At 43.1% G+C, this 25,132-nt stretch overlaps 2 protein-coding genes across 6 annotated transcripts in view; one reads left to right on the top strand and one right to left on the bottom strand.

Moving 5' to 3' along the window:
* TXNRD2 (thioredoxin reductase 2) overlaps positions 1-12,027 on the bottom strand; it is a 27,173-nt gene extending 15,146 nt beyond the window's left edge. The window contains exons 1-11 of the mRNA XM_027689425.1: positions 11,958-12,027; positions 11,241-11,309; positions 10,606-10,662; positions 9,854-9,998; positions 9,460-9,534; positions 8,529-8,607; positions 7,544-7,606; positions 7,238-7,308; positions 3,685-3,704; positions 3,215-3,306; positions 1,869-2,043 (exon numbers count right to left, since the gene is read on the bottom strand). Of these exons, the coding sequence (XP_027545226.1) occupies positions 1,869-2,043; positions 3,215-3,306; positions 3,685-3,704; positions 7,238-7,308; positions 7,544-7,606; positions 8,529-8,607; positions 9,460-9,534; positions 9,854-9,998; positions 10,606-10,662; positions 11,241-11,309; positions 11,958-12,027 (916 nt within the window). The remainder of the gene's footprint in view (positions 1-1,868; positions 2,044-3,214; positions 3,307-3,684; positions 3,705-7,237; positions 7,309-7,543; positions 7,607-8,528; positions 8,608-9,459; positions 9,535-9,853; positions 9,999-10,605; positions 10,663-11,240; positions 11,310-11,957) is intronic.
* The window catches only part of COMT (catechol-O-methyltransferase), a 22,721-nt gene continuing 8,838 nt past the window's right edge, over positions 11,250-25,132 (top strand). The window contains exon 1 of one of the 5 annotated variants that reach the window (XM_027689426.1): positions 11,250-11,365. In XM_027689426.1, the coding sequence (XP_027545227.1) occupies positions 11,357-11,365 (9 nt within the window). In that variant the 5' untranslated portion in view covers positions 11,250-11,356. Of the gene's footprint in view, positions 11,366-11,776; positions 11,798-15,324; positions 15,415-17,810; positions 17,990-19,075; positions 19,363-25,132 lie in introns of those variants that run through there. The other 4 variants (XM_027689430.1, XM_027689429.1, XM_027689428.1 and 1 more) reach the window with 4 other exon arrangements.

Genomic DNA, 25,132 nt, shown 5'->3' with positions numbered 1-25,132 from the left:
GAATATATCAGTATGGTCACTCAGCAAGGTGTCACAGCTACATGACAGTGCCCTGCAAAAGCTTTGAATTGAAACTTTAAAATTACATTAAAACATATCAAAATGAGATTTCTTTTTTTTTTCCTCTCAAATATTTTGACTAGTTAAAAAAAGCTGCTAGAAAAACAAAGAGGGCATTGTGCCTGCTTTTACTGGCCTATCCACACAAGCAGAAAATCACACATTCCAAAAGCAAAACAAAATTCTTCACAGAAAAAAAAATGTAATTTTTTTAAAAGGCTTACACTAAGAGATAGCACTGTAGCTTATCAAACTCAAACTATGTCCCACTGTCAATAAATATTTTTAACATTATTCATAAAATCCTACTAAAATTCCACAATGCACTTACAAAAATCAAGGAAATATGTGGTATGATTCAGGCTACAATTAGTTAACAATAGCAGCTGCTTTTTAACTAACTCTCCAAGCTGATTTGCTTCAATCAGTATTGTAACTGGCACATCTGCAGACAGGAAATCCTCAACACCACCGAGTTTCCCAGCCTATTATCTGAGACACCTGGTGTGGGTGTGTTGATACAGAGCAAAACAATGAATCATATGGACTGCACATCAATTAACCAGCTTTAACTGTTAATGGGTGTAATCCTAAAGGGTGGAGTGCCAATGTGAGCACTAAAAGAAAAGGCAACACAAACCCCCTAAACCCTCAAACTATTCATTTTGCAGTTTCTGAATATGGATTGTAACTCAAATCTATGACAAAAATTATAATACAGGTAGTCCCTCTATCAAATTAGTGTCTGGACTCACACTGCAACAGCCTATCATGCAACCTTATTCCATTATAATTAACACCAAATAGAGATTTTTTTCTTATTATTTCAATCTGATAGCTCTTCTTTCCATCAAAAATAAAGAAGACAAAAGTAAACAAATTGACTTGACATTGCACATGTGTGACTCCAACTCAGTGTCCTTTCCACAGGACCATAGAATGGTCTGGCTTTTTTACCAGAAAGCTTGAGAAAATCAAATACAGCATTTAGAAACCCTCTTTTTGGAAACATATTCATCTCACCTCATGAATATTATTCTACAGTTTTCAGGACTGTCACATCTCCAGACAGCATAACCTTGTTTTTTGCTCTTGGCAAGCACTAGTCTCTTTGATTGGTTCTGGTGAGAATAATCTGTTATCATAAGCTTTTTCCACAGTTTAGAGAAGCCCATTGCACTTCTAAGAGAATAGTAGTCACAGTAAGGAAAAGAAAACATTTGTCAAAACAACCAACCTGCTCTCTATTTGGGGTGTTAGGAAGGTAAAAAGCTGACTTAGCCAGGGAACCCTTAAAGGTTCCCTGCAGGGAGCTTGGATTTTTAGAGACAGTTACCTCTCCTTCTCTGAACTGGATGATGGCTGCAGTAACAAACTTAAGCACCACAGTTTAGAAAAAGGAGAAATGGTAGGCTCTTAAACAGGATAAATATGCAGTTGTAGTGAACAGCTTCATGAACAAACCAAAAGCATGGACTCAGAGCACATGACCTGCAGCACAGAGCTGCTGGAACTCATGTCCTCACTCTCCAGTCAGTGTGAGGAACACCACACGGTCCCCATTTATTGCAGCTCATGCAAAAGTAGTTACCATTGACTTCTTTCATTCACTGTAACTTAATGTGGGTTTAGACTGTAAATGAACAAGTCAGGCATGCCAGAAAAGAATTAAACCACCCTCAATGTTTAGGTCACTAAGTATTTAACATACAGAAAAGTGGGGGCCTGTTTGGCCCCAGACAACATGAAGAGTCTTCATTTTCAGAATGGAAAGCATTGCAAATAAATGTTAAGATAATCACATTTACCTACTGCCCACATCACAGTGTCAAAGGAATCCTTTTCTTCTGTGCCCAGGTCAGTGTTTTTCCAGGTGACTTGCAATCTGTTGCTCTCCAGTTTTTCAACTTTGGTTGGGAAACATCTCTTTAAAAATTTTGTGCCATAAGATTCCATGTGCTCAGTTACTAAAGATGCCATTTGCTGTTAAGTAAGAAAAACAAATTGTTTATCCTTAGATATATGACCTTTTTAATGTAAAACCCTCCTTCAGCTGTGTTCAGGAAAATCCAGTAAGTACAGTGTGCATTTCAAACATTCCTTGTCAATCAGTTACTATGCACTGCCAGCATATGATAATTTATGGAGCCACCACGACCTGCAACTCCATTCCAAGAGGCATTTATATCTGAATACTCCAATTATTTTCAAAAAAGTAAAACAGTATATGAATAGACCAGTTGCTTTTAAATCATTTGTTTTTTATTCAAAAACAGCATCTAGAGCATTTTCTGGCAGTTTGATGAAAATTAAATACTTTCAGAAAACAATGGAAGAAAAATATTTCCCTTTGCCAGGACACCTGACATTTCCCTGCAATGACTGTGAATCACTGAGGCTTCACGGAAAGTTCTACTACAAAAAGGAAATAATGCTTTTGTCCCAAGAGCCTGTTTGAAATGATGCCACCCCACACTCAAGCAGTGAAGTGTCACACTGACAGGTTTATCCAAAGATGTCAGAGCTCTTGACTGCAGTAATTCAGGTTGCACTTTGTTAAAGAATATGTTTATTACTCGAAGGATATTATCACAAAACCACTCACAGAGAACAACTAGGTGCAAGCTCCCAGCTCACAGAATTTTGATATTAACTAATACGAAGGCAACAGCAGGGCTGTGTCTCTTAGAAACATGAGCTCACTAATCAGGTGCCATCAGAGTCGATGTGGCTGCAGACTGAACATAATGACTTTCTCTCTATTAATACTTTATTACCTTTGGTGTGTCTGCTGTGCTCTTCCTGCCCACAGAGGATCAGGTTGTCAGAGACAGCCCTGCTCTGAGTGTGTCCCCAGTGCCACACACACTGTTCCCTGGGCTGGGACAGGGCTCATTTCTGCACTGATGGATGCAAATCCAAGAACTGTTCCTATCCAATGTTCTGCACACTCATGGCCCCAATTTAAGGGATACAAGCTGCTGGTTTCAAGGAAGCTACTCCCTAGTGGAAGGGGCTGGCACACAACCAGGAGCTGTCACTGCCTGCTGTGGTGCTTGTCACTGCTGCTTCTAACAGCAACACTCCTGCCTCAGAAACTGGGCTCTCACACGTGGAAATAACTTTCCTACACTGTAAGATATTCCATACTTGCCTGATCAAACCCACGAAGTGGGATACTCCTCATCATGACTGCAGTGTCCAGTCCAATGCCTGTCAGAAAACCAGCACACTCAAGGGAAACATCTGGTGAATCACCAGTTAGGGAAATGCAAACAATAATGTCATGTAAACACAATATAAAAGGGTAGTATACAAGTGGGACTTTTACCTAAAGATACCAAATTCTCCTCACACAGACATCTTCAGCTCGCTTTTGTACACAGAATAAAACTTGGAAGTCTTAGAATATTTTCCTCATAGTTAACATTGGTTTTAAGATCCTGAGAATTTATCCTCAGGTGACCTTAATTTCCATGATGCTGCTTCATAGAAAACTATTACTATTCTCTCACCAACTCAACTACATGGCATGACCAAAGGAATTCCCTAAACTGAGCTTTCATAGGAAAGACAGCGATGCTGCTCATAATCATAGATCATCACAGGGTTTCCAAAGGATACAGCTGGCTCCAACAATCAACCTGTTCCATAAAAAGAAAAAAAGGAATAAAGCAGTGGAATGAGCCTGTGCATATTCCTGCACAACCAAGAGATTATTTTCTGAAGCACATATAGGTACAAAATCCCCGGTGGGCATCACATCTGCCAGCCTGCAGCCAGCTGGGACCTCCCTGGGCAGCCAGGACTGCTGGCAAAGGTGCAAGTGGCTCAGGGAGCTCTTCTGCCAGCTCCCTCTGCACCCTCAGGAGGATCCCACCTGGCCCCACAGACCTGTGCACGTCCCAGTGGTGCAGCAGGTCCAGGCAGGCTGTGAACCAACCCCTCAGGACTTATGGGGCATCTTCTGCTCCCTGCCCCATCCTCCAGCTCAGGGCTGGGGACCCACAGAACAACTGGGCTCACTATTAAGGACTGAGGCAAAGAGGGCATGAAGTGCCTCAGCCTTTTCCTCACCCTTTGTCACTCTGCTCCCCCTGCATCCAATAAAGGATGGAGATTCTTCTCAGCCTCCTTTTGTTGCTGATGTACTTAGAGAAACATTTTTACTGGTTTTTACAGCAGTAGCCAGATTAAGTCCTAATTCTAATTTTCTCCCTTCATAACCTCACCACATCCTTATCCTGAGATTCCTGCCCCTTCTCCCAAGGGCATAAACACTCCTTTTTTTCCTGAGTTCCAGCCAAAGTTCTCTATTCAGCCAGGCCAATCTTCTTCTCTGACAGCTCATCTTTCAGCACATGGGGACAGCCTATCAAGTAGATTATGTCTTCCCATCAAGTAGATTACAGTTCTTATTACAGATTTTATTCATTGCTAAATTTCATTTTGATTTATAACCATCTGCTTTTTAATAATCTTATTTTTCCAAATGCCAAATATTTGCCCTTCCTGTCTCCAAACATTTGTGTGCACAACTACAGAAAATGGGTTTAATAGATTTACCTAGACTGGTATTTACCAAATACATCCACTTTAGTTCTTAAATAAAACTCCAGCTCCCTTCTCCCCCCATATTTCACACCCTTTCAAGCAGGAGTATCACTGCAGTTGTCCATCAGCACTTTCAATGTAGGGGGTGGATCAGCTCTGCAGCACAGCAGGTTCTGTGCCTGTCCCCAGATGCCCTCTGTGCTGCACATCCCTCTCTCTCCTGACCGGATCCTCCGTTCCCTGCTCTGCTGGGACAAAAGGCAGGATCTCAGTCCCTGTTCTGGAAGCAGAAGTGGGTCCCCCCAGCCAGCCATGAACACTCTGGACAGGCTGCCCCTGCCCTGCTTTGCTGTCCTCATGTTCTGCAGACTCATTGCAATCTCACACCTTGGGGAGGAATCCCACGAAGCATTTCCACTGACAGCAAAGCACTTTGTTGAGTTTTTGAATGGGCTTTTGCCCTGTGCCTTACCCTAAAGCAGTGTGCACCGTGTCCCAGGGTGAGAGCAGTGCTGTTACACCTCTGAGCAGTGCAGACACCGAGGCTGCTGCTCTGGGAGCCCCAGGGACTGCACAGTCACTGCAACACATGTTTTCTCACAAAAGACCCCAGATAACATCTCCCTATCCTACAATAAAAACACACAGCTCTGAAGGTGTACAAAGAACAGGTTGAGCCAAAGCGATTAAAATCTGCCAGTCTGGGGTTTGTGTTTGGCAAACAATTTACCAGAGTGGGAACTCATTTTTCCAGCATTAGGGCATCTGATTCAGGTGTGAATGGATGATCACCCCCTCCTTTGGCACGGAGCTCCTGGGCAGGGCTGCAAATGCCACGTGCTGCCCATAAAGAAAATATGTGCTGGAGATTCACAGGGAACAGAATGAGAGTGTCTGTAATTTGGGCATATGTTTGCTCTTCTTTTTCATAAGATGAAAAATAGATATCAGCTGGCACTTATTCCTAATATCAGCACCACATAATTCAGAACTCCTTGCACAAAGCAGGGGGTTCCTGGGCACTGTCAGAGTCTAACAGGAAAGTTAGGAAAGCAGAGCCCAACATTGTTCACACCTGCTCAATCTCTCACTCATGCTCAACACATTTCAAGGCATCTTTTCTAACTCACTCTGCCAAAACCCTTCATCTCAGTAGCGAGAATTTCTCCCCATGTTTGTATATCTAAGGGACTTTTAAGTTGTTTAACAGTTTACCTTTTTTTTTCTAATATGAATAACTGCAGGACTGACAGTTCTATAACCTCCAGGCATGTAATTTGTAGCTGAGATATGTACATTTGGAGAGGGAGAAAAGAAAGAATAAGTACAACACAGCTTAGACTAAAAACAAAAGGTGTTAAACTGAACCTTGGGAATATTTATAATAGAAATAAATCCGACAGAAACAAACCTTTAACAACTCCCTCCTTCAATTGCTAAGACACAGCCTGATAAAGCACAGAAATGCTACTGTAGCCCCTGCAGGCTTATTTTGACTAAATCTCAGGAATGCAACATATAAACACCAGACTCCCACATTACACTGTTACAACTTGCATTAGCAGTAACTGGACAAAAGCCACATTTTCACAGAAACATCTTAGAGGGATAAATCTTATGTTTTGGTTTGGGTTTTTTTTGGGGGGGGGGTTGGTGTGGGTGTTGCTTCTTTAAAAAACCAATTTCCTCGCATAAATCATGCTTTCAGAATTCAAGAGGTGACTGATACACTACAAACAACAGCAAATTTACCTTTTTTTTAAATTGTACCAAGGAGCCTTGTTTATCTATTTGATGTTTAACCTAACACAGTGCATTTTTTATTCTAGAAAATCACCACTGTGAATGGCAACTCTGTTGTCTTTCAAAACCACCAGCATTACAGTCTGAAGCCTCTTTTTCTTATATATACTTTGCATTTTCTAGAATTGCTCAATAGAGAAAAGGAAAAATAGTATTATCTGATTTTCGTGCCAGCAAATGTGCATTTCCTATCACAATTTTTTGCACCAGGAAATTTCTGTGTAGTGCAGTGTTGACTCAGAATCTTACTGTGCTCTGGGCTGTAAAAAACAACAACTATGGTGTTTTAATATTTTCGTTAAAACCAATATATTAATACTTCAGTCAAACAATAGCTTCCACAGTAAAAAAAAACCGGCAAAAGTAACCCAAATGTCTCATCACATTTTCTTTCGTTATCAGAACTGCCACCACTTAAGAGAATATAAAGTTAAGTTGGAGTTTCCTCCCTAACCCAAGAGCACTTTTGAACACTCCCGTGGTGAGGAAGGGGAACAGAGCAGCCCTTGGTTGAGTTCATGCTGCCCTCTTGTGACTTGGTGTGTAATCGCTACAGCAAACAAGTCGCCTCCACCTAACATGGTGAAAATTCGTATTTAATTTGATTTTAGAAGGGAATTTCATAAGAGGAGGAGGGGGAAGATCTATGAGGTACTAATGAAGGTCGGTAGTGTGATGTTGATGCACAGCAAAGCGTATTTTCAGAAGGAAAACAGAAATAAAACTGGTGTGTAAAAGGCAATTTTGAACATTTTTCACCTTGCCATACAGAAAAAGAATGATAGCCAGCATCTATGAAAGCCATGGTAAGGGAACTTACGTTTTTCCAGGAGATTCCTTTAGCCAGAACAGGTCATCACTTGTGATTCCATACTGCAGGGCACCTGCAACCTGTGAGCACACAGGCAACATCAACAGACTCAACTGATGCAAAGTGTTTTCTATGGAAATGTTTTTCTAAAAAGCTGTCCTTTAAATAAAGACAATTTTTCGTATGACAGGAGTAAAAAAATCTCTCATGTGTTACTTTATATTCACATTCTCCAAACATTCACTGTGATCTGAAGCACATAGAGTTACAAAAATTGCAAAGCCATGGCAGTTGTCAGATGGAAGGGGAACTTACATGTGTAGGATACTTTGGTCTTCCTCCAGTAGCAATGACAATATTATCTGCAGTAACAATAGTCTACAAAAAAACCCAAAAAAATCAAAATAAACCATTTGGAATCCTTTTATCTGTCTTTAGACTTCATCCATGTACAAAGGAGTAATAAATGAGAAAGCTGGCACTACCATCTGCTATTTATAAGACATAATCAGCAATACATTAAAAAAAGGATGCAGATAAAATAAACTAATACTCCTACTCATTCTCTATCAGGTTTTGTTTTAATATTAACCTTGCAATTGTTCTTATACTGAGCAAGATTCTGATGACTACTTGGAAGCAACAGTTACGCACAAACAACAACTTTTTAAAACCAATTTCTGCTTAGGACAAAACACACCAAGATCACAGAGTCAGGCCCAGAGTTAAGCTACCTCAAAGGCAGCATGTTTTTAGAAAACCCTAGACATCACCCTCAAAAACCTTTGCTCTCTCAAAGGGATATTAACTCCAAAAAGGTGCTAAAAAAAATGCATGTTCAGTATTGTTAAACATGCAGCAGTGGCCAGCATTCCTTCATGTGACCCAGCTGCTGGAATCTGTGCATTCACTACAATTGCCTCCCACACAGTTTGGTATTAGAAAGCTGATCACCCTCACAAATCACCTGAAGGAGGGGAACATCTCACACTGACCTAATGCTCAGAGGTGATGGTTCTCTTTACATTTCTGTGAGCACCAGTATGCCTGACCAAATCCAAGAACACCTTTTGTCTCAGCATTTCCACCCACAGGAGAGCAATGGCACCTGACAGGCCAGGCCAGGGACTCAGCAGGCAACAGGCAGGTTCCTAAACAACTTCTCCAGGTGGAAAATGCAAATTGCCCCCACCAAAACAACACTGAACACCTAAAGCACTTTGAAAAGGGCCAATCCAGCTCCCAGCTGCCCTGAAACATTTGAAGTGACCAACACTGCAGAAGCAGCACAGCAGCTCACCTCTTTACCTGCCTTGGTCACACCACGGACCGTGTGGGGATCGGAGAAACTCCCTTTCATGTTGAAGTATTTCACCTTCCTGGAGAGGCAAACAGCATCAGCAATGCACACTTCACAAAGAACTGCTAGGAAATACAAGCAGCTACGTTTTCCATACCTGAAGTGCTAAAAAAGGCAGCAAACAGGCCTAGAGCAGTAAAAGGAACAAAGCATCTCGTTTCAGGGGCCTCAACGTTGGCGGCTCTATCATAATTTTTCACTTAATTCTTGTGTCACAGTTAACTCCTCTATACAGCAAATAACCTTGTAACACACTTTGGGATCACCTTATTGACCTCTTCAAATGACATTTTCCACTAGCTGTAGCATTACTAGTACTATCTATAGCATCACTAATACAATGCTCATTTAAGAGCACACAAAAGTGACTCAGCAGGAGTCACAAGACCAGAACCTGCTGAATTTTCTATTAATATAATTTCTCTATAAAAGGAACTGCACGCTGAAAAATTTGGAACCATTTCTGCACTGAAAGCAAAAAAATCCTGCTGCTCCAGCATTGTGTTATCTGTGGGTTTGTATGGCATAGAAATGTTGGGGGACAAGATGGAAAGTATCTTCAGAAACCCTGATTACTTCATATTAATGCAAAACCTCTCCAGATTAAAGAGAGCATCCCCTGATCACTGCACTGCAAGAAGCTTTCATGTGTGGTCACTGTCAACCACTGTTTCTCAGAAAAGAAAAGGAAGGTGGGAGGGGAGAAGAACACTTGAATTGACAAGGGCACTTACAGTCCTGAGGAGAAAGGACTTACAAACTCAGAATACAAGCTCTAGTGAGAAACTTCAAAGGCAATTCTGCAATTCTACAAGGAGAAGAGCAGCTCCTTGGCTATGGGAGGAAAGATGAACTTCAAAGGCTTATTTACTTGTCTTGTAGTTGCACTCTGTGTCCCCAGTTCAAGGATTTCACATAATTCTGAACAGCTTGTGCCATCACAGACCTACCACAAAACAAGACATTGAACATGGAGTCATCATTTTGCAAATTCAGATTATGCAGCTCAAAGATACAGGCAATTGCTAGAAATGAGGAACGTTCCACGGTTCTTTTTGTTATGAAAATAAATTGTCAAGTCCAAATCAACATACCTGCCCTGAGAAACCAGTAAATACAGTTCTGTGTTTTAAACAAGGACCAAGCTAAAATTTCACATGCAAAATCCACTTCCCTAACTGTCCCCAAAAAACACCAATTGTGAAAAGTTGGTCACTGTTATGCATTTGCAGCACACGGGAGTGAAGATGGGCAATAATCTTTACCAGGTATGATGAACAGGTTGGGCTATGTTCCAGCCATAGTGTTGGGCATCTTTAAGGGCACTCCCTAAAAGGGCTGCTTGATGCATAAGCTTTTTAGGAATGCAGCCAACATTCACACAAGTTCCACCAAGTCCCCATGTGGTTCCTCGGGAGAAGGAAAAAAAGAAAGAAAAAAAAGGAAATGCATCAGATTAGTGTAACTTAATGCAACTGGGTTCACAGCAGTTAAAAAATTCTGGAACAACACACAGTTTGTTATCTCCTAGAGATCAGTTTCTAACTTTGTTTATGCTCATTTGCTTTGATAAAAACCATCTCTGCATATTTTTCTCCTAAAATTCAAACCATCTCAAGATGTTTGTCAGAGCTCTGAAGATCCAGTCACTAATCATTCACATCTGCAGATCTTATTTTGCACATTGTACATGAAGAGCCTCAGCATGATGCAATTCATAATTTTTAGAAATTGTAAGTAACATTTTGACAGAGAGAATATTCTCGCTTATTTAAGTCCAAAGTCCACTCCAAGTGGCAGCATCAAACACTGCTACCCAGCTGGATGTGCAGGGGGAGCAGGAACAGCTGGGACATGCTGGAGGGCACGAGCTGTGCTGCAAGCTGGGCTTCAAGGCTTGTACTACCAGCAAAGCAGGCAGCTTTGGCCCCTTTGCTGCCTGGAGCAACCTGCTCACCTAGGCAGCTGCTCTACATGCATTTCCAGCTATTATTACCCCATTATTTCTCATTCATACCTCGTGGGGAAGGGTCCACATAATCCAAAACAGCCACTTTCCTTCCAAACTGAGCAGCTTTAAACAATAAAGCAAGATAAGGTATTTAGAGGAGGAAGAAACACACAGACCTAAACACTTTTAGTAGCACAGGTACAGATAAAGAGTACAGGTGATGGCTGGTGTTTGTTACTGTCTAACTCGAGGTACCAGACCAGGGGCCCAACCACCCTGTGTAGTCAGCAAATTCTCCAGAACACACTTAATAACCCAGACTAGAGTCTCCAGCTTCCACCAACCCTAAAAATGCAAACTGACCTCAAATGAGATGTTCAAGAACACTGAGGGTTGTTGAACACATCACACTGAGCTGCACAGGGGCAAGGTTCTCTACAGCAGTTAAACAGTGAAATCAAAGCTTGTTAGATTTTCCCATGACAAGTGAAGAAATATTTTTTAAAAGGCTAACAAGGAAGCCAAACAAGATCACTCCACCTCAGGGTGTGAATTAATTTACAGATTAACCATATGGAGCTGAGTTAATGGTTAATGTGCAGGTACTGTGTTTCTTAAAAAGCTTTAGGATTATCAGTAACATTTCCCATAGCTTCCTTAAACACCACTGAAGCTAAACCAAGTTATTTATACATACAAACCTTCTTTTGCACAAGCAAGGCCTCCAGACCCTCCACCAATCACCAGAAGATCATACTCATTCTTCTTTCCTGTGAAGAGGACGTGAAAACAGAAGGAAAAGAAAGAGAAAAGGAGGATGGGAGAGGTATGTAAGGGCAGTATCAAAAAGCATGCTGCTTTTTACAATTGATTTTTGCTAATTTGGGTTGTCTTGACCGTACTACGGCACCGCGTTTTTTCACTAAACTATCTGGTCTGGTTTTGTGAACGAAATACGGAAAACGGAGCAACTCAAACGAAGCAGGAAAATAGATTAGATTTTTGCACAACGTCCCCAGAAGCTCCTTCTGCATAATGAGACAGAGGCAGCTGGGATCCACACAGCTGGATCCACACAGGTCTCAGCACCACAGCGGCCGGCCCTGACACGGCTCTGTCGGCGGGGACACCCTCGAGGCTCCCAGAGCCGGGTGTGCCCGGCAGGGCGGTGGCGGGGGAGCCGGCCCTGCCCCACCTCGGCCGCCCCGCGGAGCAGCCCCGTGTCCCGGCGCGGTGCGAGGCGGCGGAGAAGCCGCAGGTGAGCGATGAGGGCACAGGACGGCTCCTGCTTTGGGGGGTGCCACAGCCGAGCGCCTCAGGCCCCGACCGCGGCGCGGACCCCACGGCGGGCGGCGGGAAGGGCTCGGGGGACCCTCCGCGGGCGCTCTGGGCAGGCGGTTCCCGCGGGCAGCGCGTACCTGAGAGCGCCCGCACCGTGCGGCACAGCCCCGGCCCGGCCCCGCGCCGCGCCCGCCTCAGCGCCGCCATGCTGTACGGCACCGGCACCGCCCGCCGCAGCGCCGCCATGCTGTACGGCACCGGCACCGCCCGCCGCAGCGCCGCCATGCTGTACGGCACCGGCCCCGGCACCTGCACCGGCAGTCACAGCGCCGCCATGCTGTACGGCACCGGCCCCGGCACCTGCACCGGCAGTCACAGCGCCGCCATGCTGTACGGCCCCGGCCCCGGCCCGCCAGGACCCGCGGGCTGCCCGCGCCGCGCCTGAGCCGCGCCGGGGGAGCGCGCGGCCCGAGCCCTCACGGCGCCGGGGAGTGCGGGCGGGCGGGTGCGGGATGTGGCGCTGTAGGAGCCGCGTGTGCGTTAAAATCTGACGCTTGGAAGGGAAAACAACCCACCGCAGTTTGCTTGGCAGGCTTCCCCCACCCAGGTGCTGGTGCAGGAGGGGTTCGGGGAAGGCTCTTTGGAGGATTCACGGTGACTGCCCGGAGAGCCTTCAGCGATATCCAGGCCCTGTTTTGTCCCCTCTGAACCGCCCGTCTCTCTGTGGCAGAGCCGGCGAGAGGGGCTGGCCCGGCTCCTCAGCTGCGGGGCTCAGGCTGACAGGAACCTCTGAGGAGCTGGTTCGGACGGAGCCCGTCCCTTCCTCGGGGTGTTACAGACCACTCGCGTTCCTGTGACCACGATCGGTTCAGGGCTCCAAGGAGGACTCGGGTGCGGAGGAGCGGCTCCCTCAGCGCAGAGGCGGGAGCGGTGTGGGACAGGGAACGCGCCCCTCGGAGCGGCTGTGGCACGTTCGGCCTGTGCTGGGGCAGCCCCGGCACGGGAGGAGCTGCCGGAGCCGCTGTCAGAGCCCCTGACAGCCCTTCCCATCCCCGGGCCACATGGCAGCTGCCGATTAACCCAGACCTGCTCCGGACGGGAGTTGTTAATGCCTGTAATGTCTCCTGACAGCCCCGGCTAACAGGCCTCAGAGCAGGCATTGATCAAAATAAACCAAGGAGACGCGGTTTTTCTCGTTCAGGGGCGCTCTGTTGGCCCTCAGTGAAGCAGAGCCCTGCCTATGCTGTCCGTGCTGGGTTGTACGCGTTAAATGCCACCACAGCCAAATCGGAGTCTGGGACGAGAGAATCGGCCGCTTTTTCTACAGAAAAAGGGTTTTAGGAAGTCGTGATTCAGCCTCTGGAGCTCTGCCCGGCTCACAAGAGGGCAGCATCCAACCGTTTTGTTTCAGACAACATCAGTCCTCTGCTCCACAGCTGAAGAGAAATGGCAGGAGATTAAAACAGGCGAAAGAAAGTTTTGTAGAACTGACATCACCTCCGGCGCAGTCTGATTATTTTTGTTCGCTCCGTCAACGTTTGAAAATACTTGAAATAGGAATTTCTATCGCTTTGGTAAGTGGATTGATGACTTTGTCCAGTATCACCGCTGTTAAAAAAAAACTAAACACAAGAAAACGTCCTGCAGCACCAATCAATAAATCACTAGAAACCCACTGAAACAGCATTAGAAATACATGACTAGAGTGTACTGAGGGGCCTTTCAATTAAAGAAACCTAAAGCATATTCAGATACTAATCTTTTATGCTTTTCAGGTACGTGCACGCAAAGTTGTTTCAGCTTTTTGTTTTAGCCACTGTTCTGAATTGAAACAGGCAGTGTTGAGCATATGCTCTTCACGCAGGTTTAGTTCAGACAAGTAGGATCAAGGGTAGAATTAAATCTCCCCAAACACAAAACAAGTTTATATGAAGAAAAGTCCCTGCAGCACTGTGTTGTTTTGCTAGTAAGGAAAGGCCTCAACTGTAGCAAAGCAAAGCAAAACCAAATTGAACCAAATGAGAGGCAAGTGGGGTTGGCCTCTTCTGTGTCTCAAGTGAAAGGATGAGAGGAAATGGCCTTAAATTGTACTGAGGGAGGTTCAGATTAGATATTAGAGTAAAAACTTTACCTTGAAAGAGTGGCAGGCGATGGAATAAGTTGCTCAGGGGGGAGATGGTGTCACTGTCTCTGGAAGGGTTCAAGAGGCATCTGGATGTGGCACTTAGGGACATGGTTTAGGGGTGATTATGGGGGCTGGGTTGATGAGGGACTAGATGATCCTGAAGGTCTCTTTCAACCTTGATGATCCTGTGAAAGCTGTTGATAGAAACCATTATCTTTGAACAGCACCTGAAGTGGCAATTTAGGAGGGAATTGATGATAAATTTAGAGTAAAGCTTCCAAACTCTTTTAAGGGTAGGATCTTGGCCAAGTGCCCATTGAAACAGGCCCACTGTACACTGGCATTACTGATTGCTTTCATCATTTTAGAGCTCAGAGTCTAAGGGAACCACAGCCTACACAGCCCTGGTGAGATTGTGGCTTCTTATGAAAGTGTGTGTTGCTGTCTGAGCAGGTGTGTCTGTCCTGCACTTCAAAAATCTTCATCAGGGACCACAGACTGATTCTGGTTATCAGATGTGGTTTCTAATGTGTCTTTGGCTCAGCTCCTGTGGCTTCCTACTCCTATTTTAACTCTTTTGTGGTTAGCATTATGTTGATTAGGTAATTAGTGATACTTTGTTTTTACATATATATATCTTAATTTCTTTTAAGAAAACAAGCATTAAGTCCTTTAGTGGCAAATACATTCTAGTATCAGGAATCATTTATATGAAGCCTTGTGTTTCTGCAGTGAAAACATATACTTTCAAAACCTGAGATTAAAAAAACTTCTTGCAAGATAGCTATCAGATTTAACATCATATTTCCACAGTTTTTTTTTCAGTGTTAGCTAGTCATATTTAAAGCCATAAATTAACTTATACATTAGATGTGGTTTGGTTTATTTCCGGGGGAGTTGTTTATTCAGTGTACTTTAAACAGTGTGGTATTAAAGAGGTAAAGGAAACACCCTGATTTAGAAATGTGTATAAATCCATTCAACAAGATGCTTTGTAAGTCATGAGTTGGTTTTGGTAACAGGCAAACTTTCTCCCCTTGAATGTATTGTAGAGACAGCTTGGAATTCTGTATGGTTTTTCCTTTGTACGAAATACTTTGAGTTACATTTATCCATGGCTCACTTAAATTCTTCCTCATGAAGATGACCAAGACCAAATACTTTTTTCTACCAAATTTTTTAGAAATTTTGACTTTCCAAGCACATCTTCTTGTCTCTCCTGTTTTTCTGGCATGGTTCCCTTTATGTCTGAAGTTCCCAGATCAGCAGCTTGGCAGGGTGGAGGAAAAAAGAGAGTGTCAGGTAGATGCTGTCTTTGGAAGCCATCCCATTGTTTCCTTTTCAGTGGGTGGGGTGGGGAATTGATTCTGTCAGAGGCTGCATTTTGTGGCATGACCTAATTAATAATTGACAGTGGAGTCAATAAACTCTGCTGGAGCAGGGGTTGAACTCAGCCGTGTCTGTGGGAGGTAGGATGTTTCGGGTTCTTACCGTCTCTCCTGATTAATTGCATTTGCTGTTTGATTTCTTTTTCCACCCTTGCTTTGCTCTGCTGGTGTGTGGTGTGGTGTCCTTAGCAGTGAGGAAGAGGAGGGGAAGCCTGGGGAAGAAAGGGACAGCAGAAGGTGAATACAAAAGTGGAAACAGTGAGATAGTCCCTGGCAACTGAGAGAACCAGACCCCAGAGCTACAAAAAGCTTTGTGTAGCAAGAATTTTCCAATATTACTTTTTGTTGGGTATTGCTTTGCATTGGCATGAAGGAATCTGTGGCTGTTTGCTTACAATCTAATTCTGCTATAATTTGCTGCATTTTTGGTATTTGTTTTTAAGAGCTTTGACAAATCAATCTTTGGGACAGTTAAAAGTCAAACTGATAAGGGAAGAAAATGACTAATTTTGGTTTATGAGATTGAGGTGGAGATTGGATTTCACGGGGAGTCTACAAAGTTCACAACATTTTGTTCAGATGGGACAAATTAACTAATTATTCAATTAACTAATAATTTTTTTTATGTAAGGTCTATAAATATATCTAAAAAACCTACATTGAGGTAAGAAAAGTATAGGCATCAGAGAATTAATTTAATTTAATTTAAATTCCATTTAAAAATGTAATTCTAAAAGCGTGTATTAGAACGGTTGGTGTTCTAAGTGCCCAAAAGGGCATCTTGTTACAAAGAATACATCCTTCAGCTAATGGTGTTTCCTCTGCTGCAAGCATTTGTGCATGAGTTCATAAACCAACAGAAATAGCTGAACATTTCACCTGTTTTGCTATTTTTCCCCTTGTTTGCTTTTGCTTTTTTTACTGTTTTCATAGGTTTGTCTGAGAGTTGTTGTTCAGAATTTAATCTATGCCATTCTATTCCTTCCCTCCTTAAGACAGATCTTCTGTTAATAGTTTGTCCTGAACAAGCAATTGATTGCAAGTGAGGGAAAAAACCAGCAGAAACAGATGAAGCTTCAAGTGACACCAGTTCTTGACTTCATTCAAATGCTTCAACACATATTACCAAAAAAAGGGAGGGGAGAAAATATAGAAATGGGGTAGACTTAGCTGCTTCAGAGTTTTTGTGAGCAGTTACAAAGTCTTTGAAAGCTGAAAGTGTTTCTCAGTCTACATGATGACCTTTAAGATGCACAGTAACACAAAATAGTCTAACCCCTCCTATTGTCTGTTCAAATTTAGAGCACAAGTTTGCTGGTCTTCTTTCTTCTCTTGTAGCTCTTTCCTGTTTTAGATATGGCCAGGCAGTTAGCTGATTCAGACATAAGTGCTTCTTCCTTTCTCTTTTGCATGTTTCTCAGCAAGAGAAACTAATTTGGCTGTGGAAAACAGCAAATTCACATAAAAGAAAATCCCTCCTGCTATTCTGAAAATGCAAACTCAAAAGAATTTTCTTCCACTCGGTGTTTCACATGATCTGTGGGTTTATGATAATGTGCTAGCTCTCCTGTCTGCCTTTGTTTGGGCTTTTAAAAACCAGTCTTTGGCCAGGATTATTAGAAGCAGGGAATGCCATTTGTTGTTGTGCCAGGCATGGATTTGCTGGGAAAAGCTCCGTGCTGTGGGACAGCAGTGCCACGCTGCATCCTGTGACTGAGCTGGAGCTCGGGTTGGTGCAGCCAGAGCAGAGCTGAGCCCTGTCAGCTGTCACAGGAGTCAGCCTGAGCCAGCCAGGTGTCCTCACCTGCTGCCAGGCATGGGATGCTGCTCCCAATGCATCCTGCTTCTACATCCTGCCATGGATGTGCCCTGGGAATCCAGCATCCTGACCTTCTGCAGTACCAAAGCCATCCTTTAAGATCTAGGCCTGACGTAAAAATTGTATTACACCAATAGATTTATAGCTCTCCACAGTTCTCTAACCTGGATTGATTAATATGAGGGTGAGTTTTTACTCTCTAGACAAGGATAAGTCATGTGAATAATGTATAAATTTATGCACTCTGGAGTTTGTAGCATTGTTAGTATGTAAGTAAAAACTTTCAAAAATATCCGTCCTTAAATAGACCCTGTACTGAGTAAAGAGGTAAACTAAAAAAAGGCATAAACCAATGTCTAACAGCTTACCAAAGAAACAACTCTTGGAGAAAAAAAAAATCCCATAATAATATATTACAGGATTTCAACTTTCTATTAACATGGAGGCAATTTATGGACACCCAGTTTGGGTGGTTTAACCAGCTGAACCTCTAGCTCTGTCTAATTTGCAGTTATTGCCATTCACCATTTTTACTTGTGTAATGAAATATCCAGACAACAGCAAGGGTTTTATCATACAAGCAAACAGTTGTGGGCAGGCAGAAGCAAGTTTGCTCCTCCCATGCTTCCAGCCTGAAGAATATAATTCAGCTCCAAGTCAGAAGTCTTTGAAAAGCGTCGTCATGGGCCGTTGCTCAATCTGGGAAGTCTTGGCACTAATTTACACTCCTAAGCAGAAGCTGGGCTGCCCCCACCCACCAGTTCCCAACTGGCTGGAGTGACCTGCAAGGACATCTCCAGAGCAGGGCTGCACACTCACACTGGGTCAGAGCTCACAGTAAGTGCTACTGGTTAAAACTCCTCTCCACAGCTCAGCAGTAAAATCAATCCTGTGTTAATTTGGATTGTGGGTGGCATGAGGGACTGTGCAGACACAACCAGCTTTTGACTGGACAGGAAATTACAGTCAGTGGAGCTGGAGTGCTGTATTGCTTATTTCATTCTTTGTTCTGCTTGATGCCTGGATTATGAGAAAATATTTGTTGAGCTAAAGCTCTATTGTACATGGAAGGGGTACTTCAGAGTTGTTCTGTATGGACCTTGGGTACTGGGCTATATTGCAGGCTCTTAGTTATGTTTGCTTTAGTTTTATTACTAAAAACACTTCAGTCTTCACCTACATCTTTTTCTCTACAATTCTTTACTCAATTCATCTACTTAAAATTTTTTGGTTTTCTCTTGTCATGCTCCTAGTCAGTTCCCAGTTCTTTCAAGGCCCTCTCCTATCATGTGACAAAGCCTGTTCTCAGATCTTCAGCTCCTGTTTCTGCCACACGTGATAAAAACCCCATTCTTCAAGTCTTTAAAAAGTTTCTAGGCTAGAGCCTCAAACACTTGCTGACTAGGTCTGAGCTTTGCAGTGAGAATACAGGACAGAACTACTACCACATTGTGTTTGTTTTTTTGTTTTTCTTACTAGTTTCTTCGATGGTGCAATTTAATTGCAGCTGGATTATATTGTTCCCACCTCAAAGGAAACAAAACAGACAAGCCGAGAACAAGATTTACCAGAATAAGCCTTTTCTTTTATCTTAGAACTGTTTGTAGCAGAATAATTTCCCAACTAGAAGCTATAGGAATTCAGATGTACTGTTTATAATATATTGATTGCACCTCCTCCAGGAGTTGCTATTAAGCAATTTGCTTTACACACCTCCCCTGCCTCCAGCAGCACTATATTTAACCCAGGTCTAGGTCTTGTTCCTACAAATTCTGCTCTGGCTGTAGCATGCCACGCCTGAGCTGAAAAAAGAACTAAATCCCCTGGGCCAAATTCATTCCTGGAGTTGCTTGATTGAACAGAGAGCATTTACCCTGAGCTCAGATTTGGCTCCTACCTGACTTTGTCAGCAGTCACTGTGCTGTAACTAAGGAACAAGAGCACTGTCGTTAGGGGGGAGATGAAGAGCTTTCTCTCCGGTTATTAGAGCACCGAGCACCTTTAAGGAGTGCAGAAATCTGTGAAAGGAGGAATTGGGGAAAAGGACACCGCTCCTTTTAGAGCCCGTGTCACAGAACCGATCAGCTATTCCTGTGATGTGATCGAATGTGACTGAGGACTGCAGGCTCCTGGACTCTTATTCTGTAAAACCCACAGGAGAGCAGCCCAGGGAAGGATCGGAGGGAACAGCTGCTGCTGTACTGAGAAAGGTACTTATTTGTATTTTCTTATTTCTCAGGCTTGACAGGATTTGTTATCCTCAATAATGTCACTGTTTTAAACAGTGGTGCCTGTGCAAGAAGTGGTGTTTTGCACGTTCTGAGTGGCACTCATTGTCAGGAAGCCAGTCCGTGGGCAGCAACAGCTTTCTCAGAGAGAGAGTAGGACATATTTGTGTGTAATGCATTTGTACTGCATTGTAAACCTTGACAGCTGAAAGGAGTGAGAGGAGATAGCCCCAACTAAATTGAAAATGTAATTTATGGCTGTAAGTATGCTGGAATGTGGTACTCATTTGTATTCAAGAAAAAGCTGAATGCAAGTCAAGCTTCAGTTCAGTCACATTTGCCTGAATAGCTGCTTTTATAAATGCTTTGCTGCCAATGTATTTTAAGGGGGTTTTCCTTCTCGAGAGGGAGTTCTGCTACTGCAAAATGTCTGTGAAGAAGAGACAGAAAGCTAGTACTTTTGCTTGCTAGCCCTGTTGCTGCTTATAGAGTATCTTTCTGATGCCCCTAATAGGTATTTTTTACCTTCTGTCCTTTAAAAACAAACTCATATTTACCAATAATGTCAACCACATGTCATACCAATGAGCTCCATAAACAACCTTGACTTTGTCTCTGCACTTGAGCTTACTTTTTTCTGCTTACTCAGCCATGGACTTCTCTAACAAAGCCCTCAGGTTCAGAACCATATGGATTTGCACAGCATTGCAGTATTTAAATGCAAAAGGAAAATTTCCCGATCTTTAGCTTTAGTTTGCATCGGTGGAAAAAGAGTTTGACCATATGAACACTGCAAACAATTTACTCGTCCCTCATGTTCAGCAATATTTCTTAGCAGCCTGCATCTGGTATGAGCTTTATCTCTGAGACAACAGTCTCATACTGTTGTCTTTCAGCATTCCTTCAGGATCACTGGAAGTAGAACTGACTGGGAATTTTCTGAAAAAACATAATTTTGGCAGCAGTCCTTGAAACAAGATGTTAATGTGTGAGGCTGCCCTAACGCTCTGACAGGACAGATTTCTCAAAAAACAATTTCTAGCCAGAGACCCTCTTTGCCCGTTCCAGCTACTTTTGTGGGCAGGGCATTCACCCAGGATCTCAGCCCAAGGTCTCATGCCCTGCTCTGTGTCAGGTTGCCCCTTTCCCCGTGGTGCTTTGGTTACCTGCTGTGCTGTGGGAGGTCCTGCCTTGCCTGGCCTGTTAGAGCTGTTCATTTCCATGGAAATAAATGGTCGTTTCAGCAAAGATTTCCTTCCTAATCGTTCAGATCCCTCAGTGGGTGTTCTCACCACCAAGTTTCAGTCATGCACTCCCCCCAGCCTGAAGAGCAGCTTGTGGCCAGCAGAAAGCTGTTCTGGGAGAGACAGATTTACCCTAGATTAGCTGGTAGCCTTGGAAGCAGGGCAGGAGCATGCAGGGGGATTTGGGACACTGAGGATTCAGCCCTGGGATATAAGGAGGGACTGGGAAATACGTCTGTCAGTTGATGCTCATGAGCACAATCAGCCATTCTGGTCTCTGCTCTTCCAGCCCTTTTCCCCCTACCCCCATTTGGGGTGAAATCATTCAACAGGAACTTGTTTTACCCCCTGGGGAACATGAAAATCTCAGCTAAGAAAACTTTTTACAGAGCAGCTCCTAGTGTGCTGTCAGGGCAGAGCACTTTCTGCTGTTGTCAGGGTGCTTTTCTGTTCTTTTCCTTTCATTCAATAAGAAGAAAACTGTACTTGTTTCCTTTCAACCCGAGAGGAGGGAAAAAGACAAGATAAAAGGCTGTGGGGGACAGGAGATAATCACCGGAGTTCTGCATTTATAGAAGACAGAATTTTTGTAGTTATGGAAGCAAAGCTAAATTGTAGTAATTTTAAAAAGAATTAGGAGGGAAATCTAGATTTCAGGCAAGAAATAGTTAGTGAAAAATTATATAAAGTATGTTCAGATTGACATTCAGATTTTCCACTGACATCACGAAAACAAACTCCCACACTAAGTTTCCACTGAAATACAAGATATTCACATTTGGCAATATGCTGATCATTCTTCACAGTGTTGCACTCACTTGAAAATACATAAACAGTTATGAAAGAATGGGAAGTAAAAAGATATTTCTTTGACCTTTAAAAGTACTAAATTATGAAACTGTTGAATTGTGTTGCCTACAGCAACAAGGATACAATATGTTTGGCAGAAGTTAGTTTAGACTTTCTGACCAAAATACTCTGCCTTTTTTGCTCTGGGAAAAGATCAAGAAAAGCAAAATGCCACAAAATAGAGATTGCCTCATTCAGGACAGCACAGCACTGAGAGTCAGGAACTGCAGTCACGGCCCAGATCTCCTCTGGCCTAGTGCAGGACATTGTTAAAATATGTGTAGAAATGTGCTGACTGCTCTGCATTGTTTTCACAGTGCTCCATAAACATTATTAGTATGCAAATCCTCTGCATGCTTGTGTGTATGAGATACTTAAAGGCATAACTTCAGCAGAAGCTTTTAAAAAGTTTGAACTTAAACCTTTCAAACCTTTTCTAAAAGCAGGGGGTGCACCTACCTCCTCCACACACAGCTCTGGGAGGGTTAATCTGTTGGTTTGTATGGCCTGTGTAAAAAAAAAAACAAATTGTTTGCAACTGAACATTCTTCTCTCTGCAGATTCAGCAGCAGTGACTGCAGTGAGTTACACCCCGTTGTCCCCAGGCACTCCACTATTGTGCACCATTTCTATTATCCTCAGCACCATCAGACCAGCAGAGAGAATCTTTTCTGAAGAAAGGTTGAATGATACAAATTTACCAAGTGCTCCCCGTTCACCAGGTTATGTGAGCTAATGAAGTCAAAATTAGATTCTAAACCCTCTAGCATCAGAATGCTAAAGTACTGTCTTGAATGCTTGGAGACTCCTAATAAACTCTTAAACAACCAACCAGTACTTGGCAGGTAGATTAAATGCAGGAAAAATTATAGCAGGACTGGCTGTAACATCATCTTTCCTCAAAGGCCTCGATTGTCAGCAGGCTGACAGCACTTAAGGAAAGTGTTTGAAGCACTGCTTGTCTCCTCTTTTTCCCAGTTGTTTATAAACTCAGGAACAATAATGTCACACAGGCATTTGCTGCCTTGGTGTCCCAAAATTGTGTTCTTTAGTTAATGCAGATAAAATCCCTCTGCCTTTCCTCAGGTGTTATCCATATATTCATAGCAGGGACTTTTCTGAAAAAGTTCAGTACAGCTTTACAACTTTAACTTGCTCTTGTGGCAACACGGATGTAGGTAAGACAGCTCATGCAAGATCAGAAAAACATTGCCAAAATGAGACTCAAACCTAAGTCCCCTGACTCAGGATCACAAAGTTTCCTTTCATTCCAGCCCTGGAGAATAGCAGTCTAATATATGGACTGTCTTTGTAAAAAAAAATTTTTTTTATAATGTTTAGGCCTTAATTTTCAGTACAAAGCAAAGCAATATCAGTTTATCCAAGGTAAAACTGTAATGAGAGGCTCTGTAATTAGGCTTAGAAGGATTCACTTTGATTAGAAAAATGTCCTATCCAACCACTTTCAACCTCCCAGGTATTTGAATATCTGTCATCTCTTATTTTGGCATCTGCAGGGAATGACATCTTGTTAATGACTCATGATCATACTCCATTTTTATGGCTTTAGAAAGACTGGAGATCCTGTAATAGGAAGGGGATCCCGAATCCCCACTTCACAACTGTTGGCAGTTAACAGGTCCCTAAGGCTGAGCCAGTCTCTGGAGGCTTCTTTTATAGCCATTGGAGTGACTTAGGTGTTTTATTGACAAAGGCAGGTGAGTTGGGACAGCATATTCCCACATTTTGGGTCCGCTTCTCTCTTTGAAAGTGCCTTTTTAAATCTCTGTGAGCTGAAGCAGAGGTGCCCCATTCAAACACTGATTGTTTGATGATGGTTTGCAGCAGGGAAACTGCTGAACTGCACTATCCAGTTACCAGCTGGGCTTATGAAACCTGCCAGAATGAGGGAGATTAGATGCATAAGAAAATAACTCAGTGCTTTAGAAAGGCTCATCAGTAGTTTGACAGGTTTGGGCATGAAATTTTAATATGTTTTCTTTTAAACTCTGTCTTCTCAGAACCAGATGTAGTGATACGTGTTATTCATTCCTTTCCAGAACGTTGTCCCTCCAGTTCTGTTTATTCTCTTGCTGAATTTTTCATTTGCCTACTATTTTCCACTTCAAATTGTAGCTTTCAAAGAGAAGGCTCACTTTCTTATGGTGTTTTTAAAGCACAGAAGAGGTTGCAGTGCTAACCTGTGTGTTTGGAACCTCAGTACAAGCATTAAATAATAAGAGCAGTTGCCTTGTAATAAGTGGTTATGGGAAACTTGACTATGTGCAAGTTCAGTTTTATTGCATACTTAATGAGTCTCATGAATCCACATTAAAGCTAAAATTACAGTTGCATTTTCTAAAGCTGTCATAACATGACTGTCTCCTAGGTAGTGGTAGTTTTAAATTGGTTGAGTTACACACTTAATTTTCATATCAAATATTTTCCAGCTAAGAATATGAAAGCAATTACCTGTTTTGGTACAGATCTTTTTTCCCCTCTGGGTGCATGACCATCACCAATGCATCTTGCTCTTGGCAGTCTGCCTTTACAGTCTATTGCTGTTAATTTATTTTCACACCTAAGAAAACAGAAATTAAGATGGACAAACTTTGAAAAAAACTGTGTTAAAAAAAAAAAAGAAAACCAAGACCTGTCTGTTTTGCTCCTTTTAGAAGGTACCTTCTCTGGAAATTGCTTTTCAGGGTAATTGCCTCCTAAAGGAGCTTTGCTAAGAACAACCCATCCAGCTGGTTTATGAAGGTGCTGGGCTGTTATACAGCAATATTAATAATAAAAAACACAACAGTTGAAAAACATTCCTTGGTACTGCAAAAATAAGTGAACTTGTCTAGGAATAGAAAAAGGAGCATGTACTCCAAAGGTTGTTGCTACCTGTGAGCAGCCCCTGAGGGTCTGTGGGGGCTGGTGGGCTCTGCTGTTGTATTTTGTAGCACTCAGGTGGGACTCACAAGTGCAAAAATCTCAAGCACTGTAAAAAATGGATCCCTTTGAGCACCTGATTATAGGAATGGCCAAGCTGAATTGCTTCCTTGCTTAAATTTTAGTTCTAGGTCTAAGATCATCCCCAAATCACACACATTTGAGTTTAAATTTATAGCATTTTTTTGTCTTCTTGACAAATGTGTTACACAAGAGGTGTAAACAAACCCGTGGTAACAGGATTTTACTGTCAGGCAGGTCCTTCTTGCCAAGGTACAAAAGGAAAGCTTCCCAGGCTGTGTGAAAAGGAGTCTCAGCATTGCTGCAGGAACAGGGAGTGGGGCTGAGGGAGCCCAGGGAGGTGCCTCTCCCTGTTGGAGAAATCCCATCCAATGGTCTCATATCCATGCTAAACAACAAAGGAGGAACTGTTCCCCCCAATAAACCCCCGAGTTCACCCCCTTTTCACTGTCTGACAGATCCCTGAAGGGCAGCCCCAAACATGCTGGCAGAACCTCAGGGTGCCAGAGCAACAGCCTGGGGCAAGGGCTGCTCAGAGGGTGCCAAAGGATCCCTTGTAAGCAGAGGATTGTGCCTGCCCTTAATCTGAACCAGCTGTGAATGCCACAGTCAGTGCAGGAGGGACCTGACCCTGCTGGACTGCCCCAAGTCATGGATGCAGGGCTCACAGCTCCCCAGGTCATGGATGCAGGGCT

This window comes from Neopelma chrysocephalum, unplaced genomic scaffold (genome assembly GCF_003984885.1).
Source record: "Neopelma chrysocephalum unplaced genomic scaffold, ASM398488v2 Primary Assembly neopelma1_77, whole genome shotgun sequence".
In the NCBI taxonomy this organism is placed as follows: Eukaryota; Metazoa; Chordata; class Aves; order Passeriformes; family Pipridae; genus Neopelma; species Neopelma chrysocephalum.
This window is presented reverse-complemented; position numbering and strand designations above follow the sequence as displayed.